Genomic DNA, 13758 nt, shown 5'->3' with positions numbered 1-13758 from the left:
TGCATTCCGTAGTTGTATTTGACTTAATAAAAAATTACCTATTGCTTTTTATATCTCGCTGAAGATTTCATGTTGTGTATAGGGACTGTGAGTTTATGCTGAATTTCTCATCAGAAGTACTTACGCGCCAAAATCCTTTCTTGGCGTACCTACTGTTTCATTTGTCTTCAGAGCTCACATTTACCAACCAGACAACGTGAAAATGAGCAGCCGACGGAAGCGAGCTCCCCCAGTGAAGGTCGATGAAGAGAAACAGAGGCAGCTGTGTTGGAGCATGCACGAGGACCGGAGGCACGAGCCCTTGACGGATGAGGAGCCCTGCCCAGGCACCGGCTCCTCTCCTCGGTGCATCATGACGGACCACAGTCTGCAAGATGAAGAGGCTCCCAGAGATAAGAGAAGGTGTGCAGAGCCCGTGAGCTCGTCAAAATCAACTGACAAAGAAGAGACTGTCGGAATTCCTCCCTCTTTATCCATAAAGTTGAACATTGTGATCTCTCCCTATCACTGCGATAGTTCTTGGAAAGCACTTCTGGGAGAATTGACTCTTCAGCTTCTTCCAGAACAGAGTTTAATTGAAAACTTTTCTGAAAGGAGTTTTACACTGATGAGTTCGGAGTCAAGCAGTCAGTTCCTGATCTGTGTTCATTCAGAATGTGACACCAGAGAGCAACATGACGAAAGGCCTGAAAAGGCTGTCGGTGTTTCCAACAGAGGTATCCGAGTGGAATCATCCTTCAGTGGTGAAATGTTAGAAGATTTGGGGTGGCTGCAAAAGAAGAGAAGGATAAAACTTTACCAAAGGCCACAAGGAAGTCACCTTATCAAGGTACTCGATTTCTGTGGTGTCTTTTTAAAATTTTGTATTGGTGCGTTGTAGTCAGACATCTTAATGGGGTACAAAATGGTACTTATTTGATTTGCCTACTTTGGCAGTTGATTTTGAAGTTAACTTAGAAGGTCTGAAAAAACAACCACAATCCTTTCATTATTAAGTTTCGAATATAATTTATTTGGGGCTTTAGTAATTATTAAAAATATATTCTAGCTCATCATTACCAGGTTGCATTTGTGTGTGTGTGTGTGTGTGTGTGTGTGTGTGTGTGTGTGTGTGAGAGAGAGAGAGAGAGAGACAGACAGACAGACAGACAGACAGACAGACAGACAGACTAGGAATTGAACCCAGAGACATTCTACTTCTGAGCTACACCTCAGACCAATTTTATTTCCTTTTTGGAAACAGGGTCTCATCGGGTTGCATAGAGCCTCAATAAATTGCCGAGGCTGTCCTCAAACCTGCAGTCCTGGTTTGCCTCCCACGTGTGCTGTACTGTTTCCAGGGGATGCTCCTGATGCTCTTTTGCATTTCTATTCTCCATAACTCTTTGGGTCCTTATCATTTCTTTGTCTTACTGTAACAGTCCATTTCTTGTTTCCTGCCTTACCTTTTCAGATCTTTCATCGACTTTGTTTCTGAAATTATACATCATGAATGCAATTCTTTCCTATCTACAGAACTAAATATTTCTAATCTGGTATACAGGTCCCTCCTTTGATTGGTCCTTGGGTCTTGTCTCCTGTCACAGCTTTTTACTTTGTCCCAGAACACTTACGTTGATTTCTCTACTGCATAGATCCTGCTGTCTTTCTGCATCTTTGCCTGTGCTTTCTTTCACAATCCCTTCTGGCTGGATTGGTCTTTCCTTTCCTTCAGTTTATTTCATCCATGAGTCTTTTCTTATAACCAGTAGGTGGCAACATAGGGCCTTCTCCTGTAATATCTAAAATATATTCGGAGTTTTGCTTTGGCACTTGTATTCTGGGTCTTTCCCCCCTTGCTAAATGCATTTTAGGATTTGATCTAGTATTAAGGATTTCCAAATCTAATTCCATAAGAATTCTAGTGTGTGCATTCAGATCTTTTGGGGAAGTCTGTATTTTTTACAAACTTCACTGATTATTCTGATGCTCATCAGGTTTAGGAATCAATAGCTAAGTAGGTAGATTCTTCCTTGTTTGGTTCTGATCCTGGAAATATTTTTTCAAGTAGGTTGAACGGTGCATCACATATTATTGAAAGTAAAAATGTGTGGAGGAGATCTGGTAGGTATATAACTAGTGATGGTGGGGCATATATTAGGAATACCTTTAAAAACAGTGAAGCTAAAAAATGGGTGGTTTTTTTTTTTTGCCTTATGTCTTTATAAAGAATGGTATATTCCAAGTAAAACTATTTTTATTTTAACAATTCCTTGTAGGTTGGAATTTATATTCTGGAAGCTGGCCTAGCAAAACTTGACTTTTTTAGTGATGCAAATTCAAGAATGAAAAAGTTCAATCAACTCATGAAAAGAGTAATGGAAAAGTTATACAATTTTATTACTCCAGGTAATTTTTAAACCTTAAAATTGCTATTGCTTTGGAGTTTTGGATTTCTCTTTCAACTCCCATATGTAACAACCAGAAAAGCAGGTAATAAAAATAATAAATACTGAGCCAGGCATTGTGGTGCATGCTTGTAATCTCAGCATTTGGGAGGCTGAGACAGGAGGATTGCAGATCACAGCCTCTGCTACTTAGTGAGGCCCTTTGCAATTCAGTGAGACCCGCTTTCAAAATAAAGAATAAAAAATAGGGCTGGGGTGTAGCTCGGCGGTAGAATGCCCCTGGATTCTATTCCCAGTACTGCAAAAAAAAATAATAATAATAAATACTATATATATATATATATATATATATATATGTATGTATATGTATATATATATGTGCTTGGCTTTGTAAGCATTCAAAAAAAATGTTTGCAGAGTCAAAAGGCAGAGTCTAAACAGATTTGAAAATCTTGGATTTTTTTTTATATTATTACTGTGCAAAATTTGTCACAACTAGAAATTTTTGGCTGGCCTTTGTTTCTCCTTTCCTCAGTCAAGAAACTTGTTTCTACTAAGACCAATGGCTCTCTCTGGTTCTTGGCCAGACATGGCATCGTTGGTTGGGACCACAGTTCAGAGTTAGGTGCCATTGGTGGCCTTTCAAAAGAGGATGTGGATGACTGGGTGTGACCTACAGCAGAAAATACTGGGAACGCAGCTCAGATTCTTCAAGTTCTCTTTGGAGTACTAGTGGGTCAGCGCTATTTGATATTTAAATTTAAGAACATTTTCATACCAAAATATTTTGGAAATCAATTTCTATACATAGCCAATGGCTTATTTCTATAGTACATTCTTTCAAAACATTATAACACTAACAAGAATAAATTATTTCACAAGCTAGAGACTTATAGGGAAGAAAATCTCTGGTTTTACAATTCAATGAAATGCTTTCAACTTTATCCACAGGCTTTTTTAAAGTTATGATAAGAATTCCATTATTCTGTCTCTTAAAAATAATAAAACCGTGTGCTGTGACACACACCTGTAATCCCAGTAGGCTGAGACAGGAGGATCCAGGCCAGTCTCAGTAACTAGTGAGATCTTCAACAACTTAGTGAGGCACTCTCAGAATAAAAAGGGCTGGGGTGGAGCCAAGAGGTAATGCCCTTGGGTTTCCATACAAGAAATGCAGTTGAACTTTAAAAAACATGATATATAAGGTATACTTAAAATTTAGGTATTACTGCTAGATTACATACACCATCCTAATGGTATGAAATAATCTAGCATATACATTAATGGAAAAGCTTTGAAAGTACCTTGTGATGTCTTTTTTTTTTTTTATAAAACAGGTAAGTTGTATATTGCTTAGTGTATTTTAGTTCTAGAGCATACATAGAAGGTGTAGCATATATATAAGGTATATAACTGTATAGGATTCTTTGAAAGCAATTAAAAAATAAATGGTTCATTTTACCTTAAAACCAGGATGGTTTTAATAAGCAATCAGCTGAAAGAGAGTTATACATTTTCCAGGGCTTTTATTTTTAATTTTGTTTTTTCTGTTACAGTAAACATGAGTCACCTCTTATAGGACATTTGTACCCACCAAGTAAATTTGATATTCTTCCAAATTTTTATTAATAGATTAAGCATTCATTTTCTAACTAGCTGCTGCTGCTACCAAAAGCTTCTTTTTAGTATAACTAATAGTATGGAACCCTTGACTTAATAGACAGAAAAATTATCAATACATGCCGCTTTTTTTTTTTTTAACAGTGCTAGGGATTGAACCCAGGAACATTCAAACACTGTACTACATGGAGACAGGGCCTTGTTAAGTAAGTTGCCCAGGCTGGCCTTGAACTTGGGATCCTCCTGACTCAGCCTCCCAAACTGCTGGGGTTTCAGGCACAAGCCACTGTGCCCAGCTGCATACAGATTTTTTTTATATTCAGATGTAGAAATGAAATAAATTAATGATTTTATAATCCACAAAAGATCTTCACGTTGCATTTTTTGGGTGGTTATTCAATACTCACACTAGGCACTGAGTGTGTCGGTTTATCTAGGGAGCTATACAGCAAAAGACTGCCTTTTGCCCTGGATGGGGGAGGTACAAATCCACACTAATGATGGCAATTCCAGGTGGATTACAGTATATTGTTATATCCAAAGGATTGGGCCAACACAGGAAAACTGTAATTGTAGCTAAGGAAAATTCCAAGGAAAGAGTGAGAGTGGAGATGTCTTGAAGAATGGATAAGTGGGTGTTTAATCAGTGAAGAGTTGGTAGGGATTTCCAGTCACAAAACACTCAGAGCCAGGCCTCAGAATCGGGTGAGTACGTGGTATGTCCTTAGAATACGATTGTGGATATAACGCTGGATCAAGTTGTGAGTATACTGTTGTTGAATATACAGATGTGTTGGAAGATGAGGAGGAAGATTCAGAGAGTGAGCCGGAGGGACAGGACATTGATGAGCTCTATCACTTCGTGAAGCAAACACATCAGCAAGAGACACGGTCAGTCCAAGTGGATGTCCAGCATCCCGCGTTGATCCCGGTGTTGAGACCCTACCAGAGAGATGCCGTCAACTGGATGTTACAACAGGAGCGGTTCAGAAGTACTCCTACTAGCGGCAAGTATACGTTGCTTAAAGGCGCCACAGTGGCTAGAGGGATTCTATTGGAGAGAAGGAGAGTGAGGGGGAAGTAACAGTTGAAAAAGGATAGATGTTACTGTGAACAAAATTATTGCCTAATAAAGATCTTTCAAAATTGAAATCTACAAAATATCTTTGGTTCTCCTCATTTGTGAAAGTATGGACTAGTTTTCCTGCCAAAATGAAGACATATTTGATTGGAATTTTTCAGAACCAGGAAACTTATTTATATGACTTCCCAACTGAGAGTCGCTTTTAGAACCTAATCAGAGGGGCATCTTGCTGGTCATCTACAAGCAACTTTTCACAATTCAGTGATGAATGTTAGCAACAGAAACCAAATTTACAAGAGTGAGATACTTACGTAGGACTAATCTAATTTTCTTAGATATTTGCTTTTTTTCATTGCCCCATAAAATAATGAAAGAAAATGTCATCTACTAAGTGCTATCATAAAAGTAATAGATTTGTGTGAGACATTTACTTATTTATCATTTAAAGGGATAAATACAATGATGCGATTTTTATGATTCTACAAAGTGAGATGTTAACTATTTCTCATTCTTCCTTTATAGATTTTTTTTACTTAGTGGCAGCTATTATATCTCCCATGTGTTCCAGTTTATGCCTTTTGTATCCAAGAAACTTCACTTTTTAAATTTTTTATTTTGGACAATAAATATCAATTCATACCCAAATTTATTTCTTCCTACACTTTCTGCTTTCTTATTCTGACTTATTTCAAAGTATATCTCATACGTGTTATGATGTTAGTATTTTAGTGTTTCATTAAAATATAAGAAAATTTCTGATAGGTACAAATATATAAACAACAATGGAATTTAAAGCCCAATAAGTCATTAATATCAACAAATCTGTCTCCCTCCAAAACTTACTACCTTCTCCCTGTCCATTGATCTCCTTCTCCTCCCACCATATCTTCCTCTCTCACACGTGGGTGCACACGCACATACACAGAATCCAAATCTGAAACAAAACGGTATCCAATATTAGTAGATTGCTGTTAAATTTCATAATCCGTAGGTGTTTGTCTCCTATATTTTTTCTATTTTTTCTTTTAATCATTTGTTGAAGAAATCATCAGTTCAATAAAGTTTCTCACAGAACATACTACTTTTTTTCTACAATGAAGCATTTTTTTCTTGAGTTAGTTTGACTAAGGTGCTACTTGCATACAGTAAAATGCACTGATCTTTAGGGCACCATTTGATTAGTTCAGCCAATCTGTTCCACTGTATAGCCAACAATTCAATTAAGATAGAGAACTAGACTGTCTCAGAAGTAGCCACTAACCACATGACCCTTGAGAGTTGAAATACAACTGTCCAAATTGAATTTAAAAATTTGTACTGTGAATTTAAAATTTGTATTGATTTCAAGAAGTACCCCCAAAAAAGATTGCAAAATATGTTAATATTTATATTGATGATATATCAAAATACTATTATTTTTATTTTATTGGGGCAAATTAAACATACTACTAAATTTAACTGCTTTTTAAGTATAACTATAAATTAAAATATAGCTACAAATAAAAAATTATATGTGAGTCCTGTTATATTTCTGTCAGCGGTTCTGATGCAAAATATTCCCATCACCCCAAAAAGTTCCTTCATGGTCCAGTTGCTTTTCCTTCTTTAGCCCCATCAGGAGGCAACCTCTGTAACCACAGTTTTGCTTGTTTTTGAAACAATGAAGGAAATCACTATATATGTATACTTGGGGGGAAGTAGCTTCTATTGACATGTTTTGGGGCTATATCCTGCTGCATGTATCAGTAAGTCATGAGTGTTTGTTTTGTTTCTTTATCCATAAACCACATTTTGTTAAACTAATTGTTCATGTGCTGTTTAGTAGTTCTATCTCTTATGGCTCCATAAATTGAAACTTTTAATTTTTTTATTTTATAAACTCTGTTTCTGTATATTAATCTCTTAAGAATGCCAACAAAATTTAATTTATTTATTTATTTATTTATTTATCTATTTATTTATCTATTTATTTATTTATTTGTGGTACTGGGGTTCCTGGAAGCCCTTCTATGTCCGGTCTACACTCCCAGACCTATTTTTACATTTTTATTTGGAAACAGGGTCTCCTAAGCCAGCGCGCACGGCTGGCTTGGAACCTGTGCGATCCTCCTGTCTCTGTCTCCCAAGCGCGGGAATTACAAGCGTGCACCACCATGCCCGGCATGCCAACAAAATTTAATTAAGCCTTTTCTTACTCTCTCAACCATATAAAGTGTCAGTTATGATTCAGGTAAATGTATTAATCTACTAACATATGTCTGTTGAGTTTTTTTAAACTTCATGAAACTTATTGATATATAAAAGATAAGCAATTTTCCTCTATACAATAGGAATTGTTTAAACACATTTTTCTGTTAAATCTGTATAGTTTGATATACTTTGTTCTGTCTTTACTTGTTTATATGGATTTGTGCTCAAAGCAAGAGAAACTAAAGAATGATATTAGAAGAAAAGAATTTGAGGGATCCTTAGCCTTTAGCCAGGCATTAAGTGTGTGACTTTTCCTGAATGAGATGTCTCAAGAACCTGATTCTCTGGAATCAGATCTCGGGGCATCCAAACTGTTTGTTTAATTTTATCCTAATGTGATTATCTGATAGAAGATAAACAAAAATTCATTATTATGGTTATGTTTTTCTTTAGAAAATTCCCTGCATGTCTTATGGCGAGAGATTGTTACATCAGATGGTATAAAGCTCTACTATAATCCATACACAGGCTGGTAAGGCAAAATTTTATTTATATGCTTGATTTTTAAAAATAGATATAATGAAAACCTATATGATATTATAATATATATCCTCAGTATTGGCAATATCTCAAAAAGGAATACTAAGTAAAAGTCTTATTAGATATTTTTATAGAAAGGGCCTAGTTATCAAGATTTTAAAATGTTATCTTTCTCACTATGAGCCAGTTTTTATATCTTTTATTAAATTTGTCAATTTATATTATAAAAGCATTTTGGAAGTGATTAAATATGACCAATCAGTAGTTATAGCCCTTTATATTTATCTTCACAGATTTATAAAGGTCATAGAAAGAAGGCAAGCACATTTCCTTTTAGTTGTAGAAGAGAAAAAAATAATGAATATTTATCAGTACTCTTTGTTTCTGCAGACCTAATTTTCAGCTCAAGCAGGGTTTTTTTTTTTTAATTTTATAAAGACTGCTCTTATGTTTATGACCTAGGGATTTGAATTGCTTCATCCTGAAATATAGCTTCAGTAAACTTAAATTTTTATACATGTCTTCCAGTTCTTTTTAGGAACGCTAATTAAGAAACAGTGTCATTTCTATTTACATTCCTATAATATATTTTGCTTGTTTTTTCCTTTAGCATCATCCGCGAGTACCCACATTCTGGGCCGCAGTTGCTTGGTGGAATCTTAGCAGATGAGATGGGTCTTGGGAAGACAGTGGAGGTTCTGGCTCTGATTTTGACGCATACTCGACAAGATGTCAGACAAGATGCTCTCCCTCTTCCTGAGGTAGGAGGAGTACTGTAGTGCTCGGGAAAGCAGGGGACATCTGTTCTCAAAAAGCACCGTTTGTCGACCACGTGCTGGCTCTCAAGTCAGCACTGTCTGTCTCTTTCTTCAGTCTGTGGCTAGTGATGTATGTTAATGGTTAGCTAGCGTCAGTGGGCACAGCGAGGGGATGTTTGTGACCAGCAGGGTTTTCTCAAGTCATGGTGGCCACTAGGAAGGGAGCGCGCAGTCACGTACCAAGCTCCCAAGTAGCTGGCAGAGAATCTCCTCACACAAGGACTGTTGACTTCTCAAATGTTTTGTCACTACTTCTAGACTACTAAGTACTTAAAAATGCCACTATTTTTAAAAAAATTACACAGATATCAAATATGTAAATCTTAAAATCTAATAATTAGAAATTTATTCAAAGATATTAGTAGCTTAGTAAGAGATTGTTTTGGGTCCTTGTCCCAAAGGTGCACAAATTTATAAAGTTATGGCTAGTCCTAGTCATAAACTCTGAAATAGAAGATAAGGTTTGTTTGTATGACTAAAACGTTAGCCCTTTTTTTTTTTGTCATTCTTTATAGCTATTTTATTTTTTCTTAAGGGAAGGTGGGTTGATTTTAATAAGCAGTTTAGAATGCTGGAAGCAAGTATATGGCTATTGAACGTTGTTTATTTCAGGGAAAAGTGGTGAATTATTTCATCCCATCCCATTGTTTTAGAGGAAAAGTAAGTGACAAAGAAACCCAGAACGTGGAATTTGAACCAAAAGAAAAAGTTCACTGTCCCCGTAAGTATGATATCACCTAAAAGAAATACTTTCTACAGTGATCTTTGATATCGTTCTTAGAATTCTCAGTTGATAGAATTGTTATGAATAATTATTTTTTCAATTGCTTATACTTTATATAAATAGATTTAAGTATAAAACATAAAAAATATAAGCAATTAATTCTTTTGTTTGCCTTGGTCCAGGTAACTCTTGTTTATTAGTCTATTATATTTAAATTTCTTTAGATGAAAATTTCAACATGACCTTTTTTTATTATCAGGTATCCCTAATTCAAATTCTGTTAGCAAGTGAATGTTTTTCTTACTAACAGTAGCATGTACTAAAATAATTATGAGAGTTTTATTTTATAATTTTATAATTGTTATTTTAGAAGACTAACAAATCCACCTTAATAGTCCTTTCCTAAATTATTTTTATTGAAATTATTTGTTTCTTAATATATTGAGATAACCTTTATTACATATTCTTTAAAATGGTACTGTGCTGTGGTAAATCTTTGATTATTTTTTCTTAGCACAGTCTTCAATGCAGATTAAGCTTAACGGAATTTATTTACATTCCATTTTAGTTGTTTTGACTGAGTATGTTCTTTTGCATTTAGCCACACGGGTGATGATCCTGACAGCTGTGAAAGAAATGAATGGAAAAAAAGGAGTTTCCATCCTTTCCATCTATAAGTACGTCAGTTCTATGTATAGATACGATGTTCAGCGGAACAAGAGTCTTCTGAAACGGATGCTGAAATGCTTAATTTTTGAAGGTCTTGTGAAACAGATCAAAGGCCATGGTTTCTCTGGGACTTTTACTTTGGGGAAGAATTACAAGGAAGAAGATATATATGATAAAACAAAAAAGCAGGTACCAGAGCATTTATTAAGTACCTTTACCTATATCTGATGCCTTACAGTAGAATAAGCTTACACATCCCAACATAGACTAAAGCTTTATAGTCTGAAGAGTAAATTTAAAAAATTCTAAGCCGGGCATGGTAGCACATGCTTGTAATCCCAGCATTTGGGAGGCTGAGATAGGAGGATGGCGTTCAAAGGGCCTCAGCTACTTAGGCCCTTTGCAACTTAATGAGACCCTATTTCTTCTTCTTTTTTTTTTTTTTTTTTTTTTTTTTTTTTTTTTTTTTTTTTTGGTGGTACTGGGGATGGAACCCAGGGGCCTTCTACCTACCTCCGGGCTACACTCCCAGACCTATTTTATATTTTATTTGGAAACAGGGTCTCTTAAGCCAGCTAAGGCTGTCATGCCCAGTAGTGAGACCCTATTTCAAAATGAAGGATAAAAAATAGGCCGGGCATGGTGGCCCACGTTTGTAATCCCAGCATTTGGGACGCTGAGATGGGAGAATCGCAGTTCCAGGATAGTTTCAGCTACTATTTAGCGAGGCCCTTTGCAACCCAGTGAGACCCTGTTTGAAAATTAAGAATAAAAAATAGGGCTGGGGGTGTAGCTTAAAGGTAGAATGCCTCTGGGTTCCATCCCCAGTACTGCAGGAAAAAAAAAAAGAATAAAAAATAAGGCTGAGGGTATAGCTCGAATGTAGAGTAACACTGGGTTTTATCCCAGTACCACACACACACACACACACCAAAAAAAAAAAAATCTAGTTAGTAAAGCACTTATGGCTATGACTTACATTTTCTCCTTTCTGAATATAAGCTCCAGGAGAGTAAAAAATTTATTTTAGTTACCATTAAACCAGAGAAAAGTCCTTAGCACATAATAAGTACTCAGTTGTAAATTAAAATATTAGTTGGTTAAACATTTTATAAAGTTTGAGATGACTGCTCTGTTGTTATCAAGCTACTTTCAGCAGTTAAAAAGTGTGTTCTGCAGTTTAAAAATATTAATAATACCTAATATTTGCATAGCATTTTATATATAGTTCAAATATATTAAATTCTCATTTTTTATGTCATCATCTTATAAAAGTTTTACATTTTGTTATAAAATTGCTTCTGTTGGTCTAGTAATTTCAGTTTGCTTTTTGGAAAATAGATACAATATTTGCAAACATCAATCCCTACCTGCAATCCCATTATTTTGGAAGCAAAGACAAGAGAATCACAGGTTCAAGGACAAACTAAGCAACAGAGCGAGATTCTCAGTAACCTAAGGAGACCCTGTTTAAAAAAAATAAATTAAATGGCTGGAGGTAGAATGTCCCTGGGTTCAATCCCCAGTAACAAAAAGAAAAAGAAAAAACAAAAAGAAAAGACTAATGACAAGTGAAAATATTAAGCTAACAGCTTGGCCACTCTGAAAGAAAGAGCAGAAAAAAAAATCATTCCTGGAGTAGGGAGTTTTCAGTATTATTTTCAGGCAGCATAAAAGACTGAAGTGAACTTTGTGCTTTTAATAAACCTGCTGCTGCTAGGGGAAAAAAAAAAACTTCATTAATGCCATTTCTGCTCTGTTAAGTATCCCAGCTCTTGTTTGATCTCAGCTACGACACAGCTTGGAGGAAGCTATTCCTAACACCTTCCTGCCCATCATAACCCTCCTCCATGTTATAGATCCTTGTCAGGTCCTGTAGCATCATTTTACTGTTCTGAGACCTGCTAAGAGCAAATATTGCTTATATTTGTATCCTCAGCATCTAACACAATGTCTGGCACCCTATTAACATTTAAAACGTAATTGCTAGAGGGGACACAGGCAAAAAGGGGAGGATAGAAGGAATTTATTTGCTAATTTCAGTACCTGGAAGATTAACTTTTCTTTTTAGTACTTGGTACTTTTTGTCCTTGCATGAGTTTGAGTGTTTCCTAAACAACTAGTCATTCATTGGTGCAACTGGACTATAAATCATAAGATAATACCAAAATGTCATTAGCTCTTTTTATTTTTCTAATAGTTATGATCTTCACATTGAACTTATATAGGAAGAGGGACTTCACACCTTCCTACAGACTATAGAGAAGGTTCTTACAGAGGGCAGATTACAAAACTACCTGTCAGGAATGATTCTCCTCAGAAAAGGGTACCATAAATTGTCTACTGGATTGTTTGTAAAGCATATACATAAAGTTGTGAATTTAATTTCAGAAGTAATAATTATGTTAAAATAAGTTAATTAAAAATTTTTGTAGGCAGTAGGAAGTCCAAGGAAATTTCAGAAGGAATCCAGGAAACCAGAGAACAAGGACACAGATTCTGAGTACTTGCCATCAAACACCTCTGATGATGATGATGATCCTTACTATTATTACTGTAAGCCCAGGAAAAATCGTAGTAAATTGAGGAAAAAGTCTGTTCCACCCACAAAAAAGGGAAAATTTCAGCCCAACATCAGCCCTGATGCACAAGGTGAGTGTCCAACCACTAGTGACTCTGGAATTACTGACACTACCGTGTCTGAAAGTACAAGTGTGCCTGAGGCCAAGCAAGAAGCAGCAGCAGAGGACAGTGCTGCCTCTCTGCACCCTGGTGGCAGCCAGGCGCCCCGTTCTGGTAATGTGAGCCCCCATAACACCTCTGATTATCGCTTTGAGTGCCTGTGTGGTGAACTGGACCAGATGGACCCTAAGCCTCGCGTTCAGTGCCTGAAATGCCACCTGTGGCAACATGCAAAATGTGTGAACTATGACGAGAAGAATCTGAAGATTAAGCCTTTCTACTGCCCCCACTGCCTGGTCGCGATGGAGCCCGTGGCAACAAGAGCGACTCTGATCATCTCCCCAAGTTCCATCTGTCACCAGTGGGTGGACGAGATCAACCGGCACGTGCGCTCATCCTCTCTCCGCGTCTTGGTAAGGCACTTTGGGCTAAAGAGGGAGACAAAGATGTAAGCTTTTTCTTTTTAATATCAATTATTACAGTCTATGTTATTGATTGTCCCCAAATTAACTTATTCATATAATAGTAATTATTAATTCTGAGCTCGGAAAGAACATTAAAAATAAGAATTAGACTCTTAGTCATACAGTATTAATCCTACTAAGAGAAATAATAAAGTCAGCATGCTTCATCTCCCTCCATGAGCCCTCCTTTCTCATCTACCATCTGATTTTTATATCCATAAAACCTACTATCAGGGGTGAAAAACAGGAAGCTTTTTAATTATCAGAACACATCCAAAGTGTATGAAGCACATAGACCGTATAGTAAGTTTTCAGATGTGTAGAAATGAGAGAAATTAACATACACTCTTTATTTTTCCTTGTGTATGCAAACAGTGTTCACGATGGGCAAGTGAGAGGAGGGTGTGAGGAAGATGGGGATTGGGCCTATGGAGCAAAGGAGGGGCAGACCTTTCACTCTGTTAAAGCTTTTTTAGTATTACCTAATCAAAAAATGAAATGATATAATACCAAATAAAAAGAAAAGAATTGGAACAGTAGACTATTTTGTCTGACCTCAGAACTCCAAAAGTAAAAGCAC

At 36.2% G+C, this 13758-nt stretch overlaps 1 protein-coding gene across 2 annotated transcripts in view; it reads left to right on the top strand.

Moving 5' to 3' along the window:
- Window positions 1–202: 202 nt before the first annotated feature.
- The window catches only part of SHPRH (SNF2 histone linker PHD RING helicase), a gene marked incomplete at both ends in the record, with an annotated part of 67066 nt that continues 53510 nt past the window's right edge, over window positions 203–13758 (top strand). The window contains 8 exons of one of the 2 annotated variants that reach the window (XM_080700468.1): window positions 203–829; window positions 2259–2388; window positions 4796–5014; window positions 7735–7813; window positions 8432–8582; window positions 9252–9360; window positions 9965–10221; window positions 12468–13127. In XM_080700468.1, the coding sequence (XP_080556594.1) occupies window positions 203–829; window positions 2259–2388; window positions 4796–5014; window positions 7735–7813; window positions 8432–8582; window positions 9252–9360; window positions 9965–10221; window positions 12468–13127 (2232 nt within the window). Of the gene's footprint in view, window positions 830–2258; window positions 2389–4795; window positions 5015–7734; window positions 7814–8431; window positions 8583–9251; window positions 9361–9964; window positions 10222–12467; window positions 13128–13758 lie in introns of those variants that run through there. The other variant, XM_080700469.1, reaches the window with a different exon arrangement.

This window comes from Muscardinus avellanarius (assembly GCF_963383645.1).
Source record: "Muscardinus avellanarius genome assembly, chromosome: 8".
Lineage (NCBI taxonomy): Eukaryota > Metazoa > Chordata > Mammalia > Rodentia > Gliridae > Muscardinus > Muscardinus avellanarius.
Note: the sequence above shows the minus strand (reverse complement) of the source record. Positions and strands in the feature narration are given on the sequence as shown.